This window comes from Falco punctatus (genome assembly GCF_963210335.1).
Source record: "Falco punctatus genome assembly, chromosome: 15".
NCBI lineage: Eukaryota > Metazoa > Chordata > Aves > Falconiformes > Falconidae > Falco > Falco punctatus.
The window spans coordinates 9,253,050-9,267,820 of NC_137595.1; the positions used below are offsets into that span (position 1 = coordinate 9,253,050).

Below are 14,771 nucleotides of genomic sequence, written 5' to 3' on the forward strand. Positions count from 1 at the left end.
ATGTTTGTCTTGCAGGCAGCCCCAGCAGACGTTGCTGACAGCCGGAGAGCAGCCACGTGTGCTGGAGCCTGAGCCAAGAGGAAATCTCCCAGCCGCTTCCATGTGGGCTGGGCTGAGCTGGGCGGCGAGGAAGCTGCGGGGACCCGCTCGTGGCTGCCCACCTTGCCTTGGGCACGCTGGTGCCCCTCTACAGAAACGTGGGGCTTTTCTAGCGTACAGTTCAAGGTGGTGTGATACCTACATGTCCTCCTAGATTCTCTTGCATCTAGGGCACCTTTCTTCCAGGCCATCCCTGCTCAGATGTCTGAAGGACGTGATGGCGATGAGGTGGTTGATTGCTTCACCTCTACTCATGTTGTCGTCTTGTTCCTTGTGCTCCTGCTTTGCTTGTTGTCTCATGTTTTATCTTCTGGTGACGTGTGCTTTGGGCCTTCCTGAGCGGTGTTTGGATGGCAGAGTGGGATTCTGCTCCAACATAACTAAACAAAATATGGAAAATATGGATCATAGCAGTGATGGGTCCTGGCCCCTGTAGGCTCCCACACAACTTCACTCAGCTGCCAGCCCCCTGAAGGGTGGCTGCTTGACAGGTGGAGAAATTCGTCCAAGTTCTCCTGTCTAGTGATGCAGAGTGGGTGGAAGGGAGAAGGGAAGGCAGCTGGGGCTACTGGTAAGATACTGAGAAACTCTGTGGGAAGAAGGAACAGGGATACAAAGCCAGTGAAGAAGTGGTGTGGGGAGGGGCTGAGGCAGGCAGCCCTTACAGGTAGCAAGGAAGGGAGCATCTTTGTGGAGCCTTTTCCACCCTTGACAGGTGTGGGTGGTTATGTACCTGGTGAGGACAGCTCTCTTTTTTTAATTCTTCCAGGCACTCTGAAAGCCCAAGCAATCTTGAAATACCAGCTCTTGCTGGTATATTCATCTTGCCCTGATGCAGCTTTAAAAGTGCCCCATGGGATTAACGTGGCATTCTGCTCCCCTTTCTCAAGGTACAGGTTTTCTGGGTCGTGCACCAGACATCCTCAGGAGTTGCTCCGGTATGAGTAGTGCCAGATCTGGAACAGTTATGGGCCCTGTGGCAGAGACTTGGACTGAGGAAATGTTGCAGGTCAGTCCAGGCAAAGCAAAGAAGAGCTGGAAGGGGCTGTTTGCGGCAAATAGCTCCATTCCTACGTCACTTCTAGAGAAGTGGTAGCTCGTGGGAGTCTGTCCGATCCTGGCAGGAAAAGGTCCAGGCAGACTCCTGCAAGGTGCTGAAGGAATCATCTACTGCCTGCTCCAACTACGTGTTCAATGACTGGTTTAATGATGGGTTTCTGGAGTTTGAGGGATGTCTGTGTTTGGCGGAGGTGGATGGTGGTGTGCAGGAAGGGCTGCTGAAGGACCACTGGTCTCAGAATTGTGAAGGAGGAGAAGGAGCTGTGGCAGCTCGCAAAGAGAAAAGCAGCATTTCTCCAGCATCAGCATCAATGCAGGGCTCAGGGGACAGGCCAGAAGCAGACAGGGACTGCCCAGGTCACCAGCAGGCTGGGCTGGACTCCACAGCCCTGCTCGGCACCTACATCGTCCTGTTCCTTCCTACCGCACAAAAACAAGCCATAAATAGCTGCAGGGTGGAAGGGGAAGGAACTGGATATAAGGTGAATGAGCTGATCGTAAAGCCTGAGTAATCTCTTTTTCACATGTGCCCTGTGATGAATGAGCATTTGTTCGGGTTGGGGGAAGTAACACCTCCCCTGCCTGGGGGAGAGCAGGCGGGAGCTGGTCCCTCTGCCTGCCCTGGTGCCAGCAAGGGCTTAACCTCTGCGTGCACAGGAGCATCCTGTCCCGGGCATCAGCCTGCCCTCACCAAACCAGAGCAATCCATAACGGCTTGGCAGCTCCTTCTGCTGCCGAAAGAGATTTACTGTCCAGTGTGGACCCATTTTAATTACTGCCAGCACTTAGGGGTCTTTATCTGTCTTCCTTTACCCATAGGGATGTTGTCAGTTTTCATAGCTAATCTGGAATTAGGCTGATGATCCATAAAGTAGGGCCACCCTTTTGCCAATAATTCACTGCTGTCACCAGCTTCTTTGTGCTATCAGGAGAATGACCAGGAAAACTGATTTACTGGCAGCTGAGAGCATCTCCTCTGGAGCCTGTGAAGACAGTAAAGGGGGTCCTGCTGTGCCGGTAGACCCCGAGTGATGCATGGTAGGGATTTTTCCTGTTCCAGGGGATGGCATTTTTAGCGCTAGAAGTAAAGACTAAAACATTTTTGCAGGTGAAGAGGCACAATATAAACTCAGAGCTATGGTTCACCCCTTTTGGCACCCATCACCGTGGGTTGGTGTGGAGCCCCAAATCAGGAGTGACCCAGGAGCGGTGCATGGGGAGGGCATCCCAGCACCATCCCTTGCCCACCCTGCCCAGAGCAGGCAGAAAGTGCTGCCTGGGTCTTGATCTGCTGGATATGGCTTCAGCAGGGCAAAACCTGCGACATCTCGAAGCAGGCAGCATGGGGAAGTGCAGAATTTGCTTTCAGAGCAGCTGATAAAACAGCTGACATGCACAACTTGTTGTTTTTCCAAGCACTGAAAATTACTTTTCCAGCGCCAAAATCTGCTTCTACTTTATTAACACTTGATTAGCGATTGCTCCTTGTGCTGAGCTTGAAATAGGAGTACAATTAGGAACAGGTTTCTTCTCTGCCACATCTGTGCTGCCAAGGTGCATCTAACTGGAAGGGCTGTAAGTAAACCAGTTTGGGTGTCCTCCTGCCCAAACAGGCTCTTTTGTCCATGTGGCTGGAAGGGCAGTGATACCTGCCCCCGTGCATATGCATGCGTGTTCACTCTTGCAAGACAGAAGTACAGATGCTGGTATTTACAGATACTTTTAAAATTTTTAAATATCCTTATTTTTAAATGGTGTTTGGCGTTTGGTGCCAGGGAACATTGAGTTTTTCTGTAATGTGCGCATTGCATTTTGTTGCCGCCCAAGATGGGGAGGGCTCTCTAGAGCCTGGAAAGAAGCAACTGAAAATGCTGCTGTTGATGTTTGTTGAGTTTCTGCTGGTGCACGCTCCGGTGCCACCGAGGCCCCTGTCCGCAGAAAGGATAAACTGAACAGAGCTGGGAAATAGGAAAGTGGAGTGGAGGGCACCAGCGAATCTCAAGATGAGGGTTGGTTAAATAATAAAGAAAGTATTTGCTAATAAAAGATAATTTTTTCCATGCTATTTCCAGGGCTAATAAGCAGAGGAAGCGGAGAGAATCGATTCTCCTGTTGCATGCTTGTGTACGATCAGGCCACAAAATTCAAAACACATGAGTTTTCAAAAAGTCCACAACTTCAGCCTTTTAAAATGGGTTCCTTTCCCTGATTCTTGCTTGTGATCAGATAATGACCTTCGTAAGCAAAACAACCCCAGCTGTATTTCATAATGGGAATATACTTCTGTACATTGTAATGAGCTGTTAACAGGGAACAGTATCGTGTGAAAATCTGCACGTTTCCCATGATGCTGCCCTGATTTAAAAGCCACCCATAAATTATTCGGTATTGCAGATTTCAAGGCCAGGATTGGCCATAAGATCTAGTTTTTCTCCCCCCAAAACAATGTTTTCAGCAAGCTGGAATTTAAAATAGAAAAACCTGACCTATTGGGAATCTTGGGAGTTGTGTGGGAAGTGTGGCGGCATCTGTGTTGGGTACCCGAAAATGCGTGGCTGGAGCAGGCAGCTGGCGCGATGCAAGGGGAAATAACACCTTTGCTCCTCCCAAAAGTTTTTTGTACTGAGGCTCCTGAAGAAAGGCATCCCAGGTTTTGCAGACAGTCATAAGCTGGTGGGTTTGGTTGAGTTTTGAGAGGTTTCTGGCAGAGCCAGGGGCTGTTTTTCACTGCTGGGTTGAGTTCCCAGGGTCCCCTTCATGATGCCAAGCAGCACATGGACACGGCTGGGGATCCAGAGGAGTTTCTGCACTCAGGCACTTTTTCTGCTGGATGTGAATACTTGATTATTAAGCATATATTACAATTCTGAATATTATTTTAGCTGCAAGTTCAGTCTCTGTCCTCTCCAGCTTTTTAGGTTTGATCGTATTCCAGAGGCTTACTAAAAACATGCGAAGAATTTCAGCAAAACTCTATGGAACACTTTTATTAAATTCTTTCAGTCATGCAAGCTAAATTAAATGACAGCTCTGTCCACCGAAAGATTACAAATATCAATCAGACTTCTCCCCTAAACTCATGAAGGAATTAAATGTTTTTCTAAAAGTCTTCTATTCCCCTTAATAATCTTTGGCTGTTCTCTTTACATATTTTTGAAGTATGTTGAAAGGGATGATTTTTGCCCTAAAGGAGCACGGTGCTAGTAGCTCACTGGTGATATTTTATTTGAATTTGTGGGCACAATTTTGGGCATTGCTCACATTGGTATTTGCAATACCATGGGCGTAGTTTCTGAAAGAAGAAAACAGCTATTAAACTACAGTCCAAGAAACACAATACTGATTTCTTTTCAGAGATGGGAGATTAATGATAAAAAGTATGTTGCAGCTCTCAGTGTTTATGTTAAAATTGGAAAAACAAGACCAGGTGGCTCAGTGGGCTGGTGGGCTGGTGAGCTCTGAGTAAAGTGGTTGTAAAGAATGAGGAGTTATAAAGATTTCAACATACGGTGGCCCGTCCAAATCCAGCTGAGTCATTACCCCATGTTGCTGCATCTGTTTTTGTCTGGTCACTGTATGGTTATGAATAATTGTGTAAATCACGCTGGGATGCCCTGGGGAACTTTCCTTGCAGAAAGGCTCAGCACGCCGTTCCCATCTGCCTTGTTTTTTAAGCTGTAAGGAGACCACAAGACAAGCCAAACGACCAAGATGTGTACGGAGACCAGCCAGGTCTGCTCAGCATCCCCCGTGCCGATGCCCCAGCGGCTGGTGCAGCAGCAGAGGTACCGCAGCGCTGCCCGCCCTACCCGTCCGGAGGGTCACGGTTTAAAAGGGATGAGATTGGAAATAAAACGGATGCAGGTCTGAGCAGTTGGAGCTTGTAGTCAGGAGCAAAGGAAGTTTCTTGCCATGATGGTTGTGCAGATGGAAGATGAATGCCCTGCAGACACTTCAGAGATGCCTGCGTGCGCGTGGACTCCCCACTTAGTGCTCTAGTTTACATCAGGTACATTATACAGTATTTTTACCATTATGGCTTAGCAAAGAAGAGTAGGTACAACTGTAAACTCTTACAGCTGGATGAATTGTGATTAAGTTAAAGCTGTTTCACTGTTACATACTACTTTAGCGATTGCCAGACTATGTATTTTCCTGTCTCTTACCATAGACTTTAAACCACAGGACATGAATAAGCAGTAATGTTAGGGTACAGTCAACTCTGCTTGCTATTTAAGGATGGAGAATCTATGTTCAGTCCACCAAATATAATTTCATAAAGTGTGCAGACCGTAGGGGAGGTTGTGTAATGGTCAATGAGTGGGACTGTGGCTGCTGTTTCAGCCAAAGCTGAGGCATCCAACAGCATTTCTGGGCCTGGATGCACGAGTGGGGTGGGATTTTCACCCTGTGTCAGGTCTCCTGCTAGTGGTGCCAGTAGGTTTTGTGTCACGGGCTTCTCCACTGCCAGCTGCAAAACTGAACACATTGAACTTCCCTGTGGTTCTCAGCAGCTGGCGAGTGTGTCAACAAGGATGGAGCTTTTGTCCTGGAAAAGAAATGAGCAGCATGGCACAGGGATGTCACGTTCACTCGATCCAAAGTCAGGGCCTGTGCAGTGCTTCTCAGAAAGTTCCTGTTTTATTGTGGCTACAAAGGCAAAGAAATTAAGCTGCTAATTTATGGCACGCCAAGAAAAAAGTAGTAATACAAGAAATGCTCAGTCATTTTAATGTTTGAAAACACACGACTGAAAAATCCTGATTTTCCCCTGCCCCCTGCTGAGCTTATTAAATCTGAAAATATCCCAAAGCTTGATTCTGCCAGAAAGTTCCTCTGCTGTTTTGGGTAAGTAATGCAAGTTGTGCTGCTGAGCTGCGCAGTGGGTCCTGTCTGGCTTGCTCGGTGCCTCGGATGCAGCGGAGTGAGCATCCTGCCTCCGGTCCCCTTCCACCATGTTGCGGTCCCCTTCCACCATGGTGGGCTGGGCTTTTAGCAGTGGTGCACTGGGGCAATGGGTTTGAACTGGTGTGTGCTGTAATTAGCTGCTGTGTGCGGGAGACCCTCCTTCCACCTCGAGCTGATAGACTCTGTGCTGAGGACCGCTGTTAGCTGTGGGCTTCGTTTGGAGCAGAGCAAGACAAGTGAAGGTGTAAAGGCTTGAGTGGTCAGCGTGTTGGGTTCCTGTGCGAGGTCTTCCTCGTGCTGCCCCCAGCTGCATTTGCCTTTTTTTGTTTATTTGTTGCTTTTTTGTGTTTATGCCATATTCTGGGAAAGGCCTGTAAATGTCTAAATACAATAAAATTCCTGAAAAGTGAACTTAACCAGTCTAAGCCAGAGCCTGTTGAAGGCCATGGAAACACATCCCCTGAATTTCGGGGAGATGGGCTGGGTTTTGCTTCCTACCGTGGATGCGGAACCCAGTACGGCTGTCACGCCAGGCAAGGCTTGCGGACGTGCCAAGGAGAGGGTTGCTGTGTTGTTTGATGCAGCTGGGAAACCCAAAGGGGTCTCACATCCAGCCATTTGTTTTTCATTACGTTATGCTCCTCTAATATAAACACTAAGGTATGTGGACATTGCCGTGGACAGAGCAAGCCAGATGCCGAAAGCATTCCTCCAAGGCTGTATAAACTTCAGCAGCTAAATATTTTAGAATCTGTTTTCTAAGGCTAGCTTGATAGTTTAAAAATATAATCTAGATTCCAGATATTAAAAAATGCCTTGAAAGGCATGCATATGCTGCAATAGATGGAACTAACTAAACCCCTGAAGTATGCGGAAAGCTCCCATTTTGTAATATCTTCTCAGTTACTTATCCTTTTCATTTTTTTTTTTAGTGCTGGGATTAAATTCAAGAAGGCTTTTAACAGCAGAGTGGTAATGATAGAAATTTTCGGCATATATTAACCAGCTGACTCATACTTTTTTCAAAGTGGATCTGAGTTTATGATGAAATAGCTGGCTGCTTTCAGCAACAGCAAAATCAGAAAAGTCGGTGGGAAGAGGAAGCCAAGAGCTTAAAATGTGTCTAATCCCTCCGCGTGCTGTGAAGGGGCAGCATGAGGGTCTCCCACCCGTGTTTGGAAAGCAATCCTGACCTGTGCTCAGCGGAACCATTTGGGTCCCTGTCTCGGGGATGTGCAACCTGTCACTGTTAGTTAGGACTTTTAACTAAACATCCTTTAAAAGATCCTTTTGCTGTGTTGCTTGGCTATCCCAAAAACTTTGACGAGCATCCCCTTCACTTCCAGAGTGAGGAATGAGATTTTTAGGTTATTTTTGTGGGCCACGATATGGACCCAAGAGATCTGCTGTTTCCTTTCATGTGTGTTACTTCTCAGATGGGAGATAGTCCCTGAAAGTAGTGTGAATCCCTGGACAGAGTCTCCTCTTGCTGCTGGTTTTTGCCCCGTCTTTGGACACGTATTTTGCAGCCGACACCAGAGCTTTGGTGGCACTGGGGTCTTGGAGAGCTGGCTGGACGCGCTCCAGCTCATGTGATGCTTGCTGGGCAGAAGCCAAGGGGCAGAATTACTCAGTGTGGTTTTTCCTCCTCCTTTTGTTTCTTCCATTGAGGTTTTGTCTGCAGCTTTGTCCATGAATGAAGCTGAGCTTGTCATTGCTTTGGCATGAGGAGCGTGATGGAGTCCTGTCCCCCCATCCTGTCTCCACTGAGCCCTGTCCCCCTCTTGTCACCTGATCTCTCTGCGAGCGTGGGATGAAGCAGTAGGGGGGTGGAGGGAAGCTGTTGAATGACCGTGGCACCTCATGTCTTTCAGCTGCTCAAAGGGATGGCTTTGCCCCACCGAAAAGCTCCAGGAAAAAACCCAGAGGAGGAGGAGGAGAGCGGAGACTGCGACGATGAAGATGACTGTGGTGGAGGCTCTGGGGATGGAGAGCTGCGAGTGAGGAACCAGCTCCGGTTCTTAGCAGGTGATGGGGATGGTGGTCCCACAGCAGCTGCCCCTCTGTGGGTTCTGAGTCTTGGTGATGGTGTGGGGAGCTGCTCTCGGGGTCTGCTCAGGTCCGCTCACTGCAGGTACCACTGATGCTCTCCACAGTCATGGCCCATCATGCTGGCTGGCCTCAGTGCCAGCTGAGGCAGCAGCTGGGGAATAAATGCTGATGCTTTCCAGGTTGGTTTTGCAGGGGTGTGTTAAGGGCAATGCATGGGGGAAAGTTTGAGACAGGTTGCAAACCTACTGTGGGTCCCAGAGCCACCCTTTTCTCTCTTTACTGTTGCTGCCCACACTCATGAGCATAGAGATGAGCTTTTCAGCTTTCTGGAGAGCATCAGAAAGTTGGTAAGGATCATCTGACTGCAGCAAATGATGGATATTTCTGATCTGGGCTTTAGGAACCTAAGGTAATTTTTTACAAATACCTTATAGTCTTATTTTGGAGAAATTCAAGAGGCTAAAATTGCATTGCTTGCCAGTATGAGTCATGTCTTTGGTTGCTTTGAAAATGGCCGTGCTCGTGCTTTGAAGCTACATTATTAATAAGGTAGTCCCTGGTCACCCACCGGGAGGAGAAAGCGAAGAACCGGTTGTGACTTGGGCAGTCACACGTGCTGTGGACATGGGCCTCCTGCCCGACCCACCAACCCCAACCACTGCCATCCTGCTCCTGGCTCCGTGATGCTCAGCAGCAGCATCAGTTTCATTCACGTGAGCAAGACCAGGCTGTTCGAGGCTGTGTCCATCATGGATGAGCGGGGTCTGCTGGACATGGGACTGCGGGCTAGAGGCTTGGCCCAATTAATGCTGGTTCCAGTGCTCTTTGAGAGACCAGACAACTGAACCTGGATAAAATCAGCTTTACAGCTTTGAAGTTTAAGAGGCAAATTTGGGCTCTTAAACGAAGCACAGATGTTTATAAATTCCCTTCCATTGGTCTGGGATAATTAAAATATCCTTAATGAAGTGAGAGCTGAAATATTAAATGCCAGTTTCATATCAAAGATTATTGACACATTATGTCAAATATATAAAATACATATATTCAAATATTGGATAAGGAAAAGAAAAGACTCTTTAAGTCCTCCAATCCAAGTCTGAAAGAGAAATACAGAATTCAGAGAAGGATAAAATGTATGCTATTTCATCCAAGAACTAAATATCAAAGTGTACATTAAAGAAATACAGGTGATCCACATCATCCTGAGTCGAGAGCAGATACACGTGTTTCATTTTCTGCGATCTTTGTGTCACACCTTTATGCTATTTTTAGCGTGTTTCAAATTTCCTCTTATAGCCTTCCCCATAATACCATCAACGATCTCTGGAGCCGGGTATATAATCCTTTCTGCCTTTTTCCATCTCTAGGCTAGTTTAATCACTGTATTGATCTCCCTGACAACCTGCTTGTCCAGCAGTGTGGACCCCTCTTATCCCTGCGGTACGTGAACATGTAATAGGAAACGAGGAGTTGTCCTCCCTGTGCTACTCTGCTGGAGGGTGTTTGCTGCTGCCTTTGCTACAGGATGGGTAAATATTAACTTTAGAGCAGCAGTGGCTTTGGGGCATTGTGTTCCTGGCAGGTGAAGTCTTTCAGGTTGCTGAGAGCATGAGGTTTGTCCAACACAGCTTTTAGGCACTGGCTGGCCTCAGAGGACACAAGATGTGCCGTTGGGGTGGCCAGGGAGACTTTCTGGTGCTTCCTCACTTGCCCGTGCCATAATGCTCTTTTTTTATGTTTTGCTTTAGAGCAGAAAGGCGAAACTGATCTGACAGTGACAGAATCCTATTTGGCTGGTATTGGATATAAACTGTGACTCCGTTCAAGTTTTATTTTGGAAAAAAGCCCAGGAAAAGTTGCTGATGGTGTGGAAATACTCACTTTCAACATTTTTTAGAATGATATTTCTTTTTACTTTGAAAGGGTATTTTTCAATTATTTTTTTTTCCATCATATCACATGCACATAGCATGAAATAAAAGGGACCAGAAACCATTCCACGTTCCGCCCCCCCCCCCCTACTTTCCACAAATTCTAAATTTTAGGTTAGCATGCCGATTTGAAATGATGCCAGGCTTTGAAATCTAGAAATAGTTTACAAAGTTAACTATTACATTTAGTGTGGCTTTATCTGTCTCCTTCCCAAGGTGGTTACCCCGTAATAGAGGCAGAAAGGACTGGGAGTGGCGGGGGCTGAGTTATTGACTCCCTGGTTTTATCCTGTGCTGGATGCTCTGCGGTGTTAAGGCAGGGACATGGATGGCTGGCTGGGGGGGGGGGTCTCATCATAGTGGTCAAACCCCAAAACCCCCTTCCAGCGTGTCTGAGTGCCTCTGCCAGCCCTTGGAGGTTTGCAGTCGGGGAACGCAGTTTGGGTCCTTTGCTTCCCTTTTCTTAGAGGCTTTGTTCTGCTTGGGGGGAGATTCCCATGGCCCCAGGATGGCAGCTGAGATCTCCTCCCTTACAAAGGGTTTCCCAAGCCTTGCAGATGGACTTGGCGATGCCTTGGTGGGGAGGAGAGGTGGGAGCCTCAGGCTGGCCCTAAGTTTGGCCATCGGTTGAGCGAAAATGTTGGCAGAGTTTGCCACCTCTGAGGTCTTTGCATCTCTTGGATGCAGTGGGAGTTTCTCCTGCTCGCTGGTGTGGGTGCTGCTGGTCCTGCCAGCTAACTGCAAACGGCTGCTCGGTGCTGGCCTCACCGAGATGTGCCCTCAGAAGGTCTTGAAAATGTGGAGATGAAAAAAGAGGCGGGGGGAAGTCAGTCAGTCTCAAATACAGGCTAGTTTTGATTTATCGCCTGTTGTATAAAATGTAACCTTTGTTTCCTATTTATAATGAGCCTGTAATAACTGGACAGTCAACTTAAACTTTAATGATTTAAACATACTTGTAAACTGTCAAGTCAAAAGTTTGTGAGTGACTATAAACATATGTTGGTGAGCCCTATATGCTAATAAATTCATTATTATGTTGCCCCAGTGGGAAACGTGGAGATGGCAGGCTTTTTTTTATGATAGGTCTTTTATTGTTTGTCACATCTGCAACACATTAAGGATTTTGAAGGCAGATAATGTTTACAATAAGGGGGAGGACTGAAAACCTCCCAGCTCAGAGAAGAACGCATCCTGTTTGTCAATGGAGTAACCGTGGAGCCAGCACCCTGGCCGTGCAGCTCTAAAAATAGAGCTGTGCACATACACACACATATATTTATGCCACACCAATGGCAAATCATGCCTGTGAATAAATTACAGTATTTTCCCCCCAAATTACGAGTCAGTGCAAATGTCTTCCAGACTTTACAGCACAAACATGTGCTCACACCCCTCTGGGATCAGTTGTCTTGCATCGGGCACCCAAAGCAAACAGAGCCTAGGGTGGCTGGCGCTTTGCTGCTGCTCCAGTCAGCCACCCACTAATTAGATCACCTCCGGCATTCTCACTCAAGATGCCACTTATAACCGACTAGCTCATTGCCAGGAAGCCTGAAAATAAAACATGGGTGCTGGAGAGGCTCCTGTGCTGGGCAAGCAGCTTTAGCAGGCACGGCGGGGGAGAAGGTGCAGGCTTTTTGCAGGAGGTTGCAAAGGCGGTGTGGTCCAGCTCACCTGTGCAGGGATGCTGTTCCATAGGTATCTCACAGGCTTTGCTGGGAGGAAAAAAATCACTTTTAGTGGCTGGAGTGTCACCTAAGGAATGTTCTGAGTGATCCAGCAACCGCAGGGCAGGGGGAGGAGAAGGGGAAGATTTACCCTTCCAAAATATCTGTGCTAGCCGGTAACAAAAGTTGTCTTGGGAACAGATGGATTTGGCAGAATTAAGTAGAAATAGTTTGTCCTGGGAAGGGAAGTTGGCCTCATCCCATGAGATATGTAAGGATAGATGTGTGCAATAAAGATATATAAAGATGGCTCTGCAAGGTTGTGTGTGTATAACAGCTCCCCTGCCTGGCTGTTCCTGCTGCGTAGCCTGCAGTTAGTTATGCCTTTCTGCTCTCCCTCGGTTATTTCTAAGGGGGAGAGGGAGTTTGCAGTGCCCAGGGAAGCCCTGAGTTTTCCTGCACCCTGCCTGTTTGCTGCTCCGGCTGCTGCCGCGTGCTGCCAGACCAGCCGGGTGGGCTGGACTCCTGTGCGAGTTTCCAGCAATCCGCACCATACCCAGGCGCTGGATGAAAGTCAAGATCAGCACAGTGTGTCCCTTGATTTACCCAGATCTGTAACTCTTTAATGGCTTCTGGCTTGCTTTGCCACAGATTTATCCTCTCAGCAGGGTTTTTTTGAGTGTTCTCATCAAATTGCAGGCTTGAACATCGCCTCTGGGCTGGCCGAGCGTGGTCCTTTCCCAGGTGGAAAAGCTGTTTGTTGGTAACCCCTTTGTACATGTTACAAAGGCATTGTTGCTTCCAAATGGGAATATAGGCATGTCGCAGAGCGGGTGTTGTCTCTGGCAGCCACCTTCCCAGAGAGGAGGGGTTTCTGTGTTCGCCCTTCGTGGCCATGGAGCGGGACCCCCATGTTGTCTGCCTTGCACCGTGTTTTTGGAAACTCCTCTGAACTCCTGCGAGTTGCAACTTTCATCCTATTCTGCTTTTAAACATCTTCAAACGTCCCAGTAAACCATTCCGTGTTTTAGAGGTCTCAGTGCTGAGATGTCATTCCTGTGGCTCAGCCTTTGGGGACCTTCCATGCGTCACCCCGTTTTCTCCCAGGTTTATTTCTGGAGGTGCCATCAATCTGAGCTACTTCCACCCCCTGCTGTGGCAGGGAACAGGAGATGCTGCTGCTATGATGACATTTGAATTGCACTTTCATGAGGTGCAAGAAGGATGCTCATTTTGGGGAGCACGTGGGTACCAGCGGGTTTCCCTGCTGAGGTGCGTGGCAGCCTGGGGTGCCAGGCAGGGTCGCGTTGGGTGCAGTCCTCCTGGATTCTGCAGCCCACTCCTGTGGGAAGGGTTCCTTAGAAGGGAGCATTCATGCTGGAAAGGGGCTGGTCCCAACCTGGGAGGAGTGATCAGAGTCTGCCAGGGCTCAGCCTGTGCGTGGGCTGGGAGACAGACCAGCAGTAGTTAAAATATTTACAAGATCATGTTTTCCCATCCTTTATCATGGTGATTGCTTCTCTTCAAATGCCTTCAGGGAGCCCTCTCTGAGCTGACGGTACCTGCTGATACTGCTCTGCTCCATTTAGTGCTGAGTCTTGGGATGTCTGGATCTGTCTGCAGAGAAAGACAATACCTGATTGACTTTTGAATTACTCCTTCCACAGGTGGAAGATGTCCCTGTCTGTGTGGATTTTGCTGACAGCACGGGGCCACGTGGCTGTTGTGCCTTCCCGCTGTACAGCCTGCAGGCTTGGCTTGTCCTACTAAAAAATATCGTGCGTACAATATCAATATTTATTGTGCGTGGCTCTGCTCAGCCGACAACAGAGGTGCCCTGTCCTTGGCTCTTGTGACAGGGTGAGCTGTGTCAGTTTGACGCAGTATCCTTCTTGACGCAGAATCCTTCCACTGGATTTTTCTATTCTGCTAGAAGCTTTAGGAATTTTAACTGTAATTTTTGTAGCAGCAACTTTCCCCCCCCCCCTTTTCTTTTTTTTTTTTTTTTTCTCCAAAGAGGGTGCTGTTGAATGCTTGACTGAAGCAAGGATAGCAGAAACATGCTGCTTTACAAGACATCTATCCTGTCTCAGGGTGAAAAAAATGATGAGGCCAAATGTCAGCTAGATTATCCTGATGGAACAGCTGGAATTGTACCAACTAAAACAGTGCAATAGCTTGATTATTGCTTTTCTGTTTCAAGTGTTTGTGTTTGTTGAAATTTCTCCTTTTAATGAAGATTTGGTTGGAAGTCAAGAATTCTTTGTCACTGACCAAATACAAGCTAGAAGATGAAGAGGGAATCACATATAGCACTTGGCTGAAGCTCTAATTGAGTGGCAGGTTCATTAATTCACTTTTGACGTCAGCAAAAATGATTTTTTTATTGACAGACTGGGAAAATTATTGGTGGCTTTCAGAGATGGGCTTGTTTATAGCATCCTTCAGCTGGTTGTTTGTACTTCTGTGACTCTTCTAGGCCTCTCATTGTACATAATGTAGGCGTTTTGAAGGGTTCTTGTAAGTTCTGTGCTGTGAGTTCGTCCAAAGAAACAGCAAGTCTACAACTGAAGAACTAGAAATTCATCTACTGGAATCAGTTTGCACTTTGAGAAAAGCTACATACATGCAAAAACCAGCTATGAAATCAGCAAGTAAATCCACTGAACATATTAATCCCATACTCCTAGTTTTCTGGTTCAATGTTTCTTAATTTAAAAAAAAAATAATTAACTCCTCCAGTGTTGTGCTTACAGGTTAAAGATCCAAGCCCACCTGAGCAATTTGTATCCAGTATTTTTAGAAGCTGACTTCCACTGCCTCGGTCTATTCTGACCCAAAGCAAAGAATGAGGTACCAGTGTTTTTTTAAAGCAAGATCAGTGGAGGGCAGGTAAATCCCTGATATCCTCATATCCGTAAATCACATGCATCACATTGCCAATGTGAGCAGACGTTGGCCTAAATCCTTCTTTTGGAAGCCCATATCAGTGCAGATGAGGCTGGTTCTTGGTCTCAGTATAGGGTGACTGGGTGAGGTTGAAGGGTTG

At 47.4% G+C, this 14,771-nt stretch overlaps 1 protein-coding gene across 2 annotated transcripts in view; it reads left to right on the plus strand.

Annotated features, from left to right (window-relative positions):
* The window catches only part of GPC3 (glypican 3), a 175,961-nt gene that overhangs the window by 139,918 nt on the left and 21,272 nt on the right, over positions 1–14,771 (plus strand). For both annotated transcript variants that reach the window (XM_080366166.1, XM_080366165.1), the window contains one exon: positions 7,941–8,094. In XM_080366166.1, the coding sequence (XP_080222292.1) occupies positions 7,941–8,094 (154 nt within the window). The remainder of the gene's footprint in view (positions 1–7,940; positions 8,095–14,771) is intronic.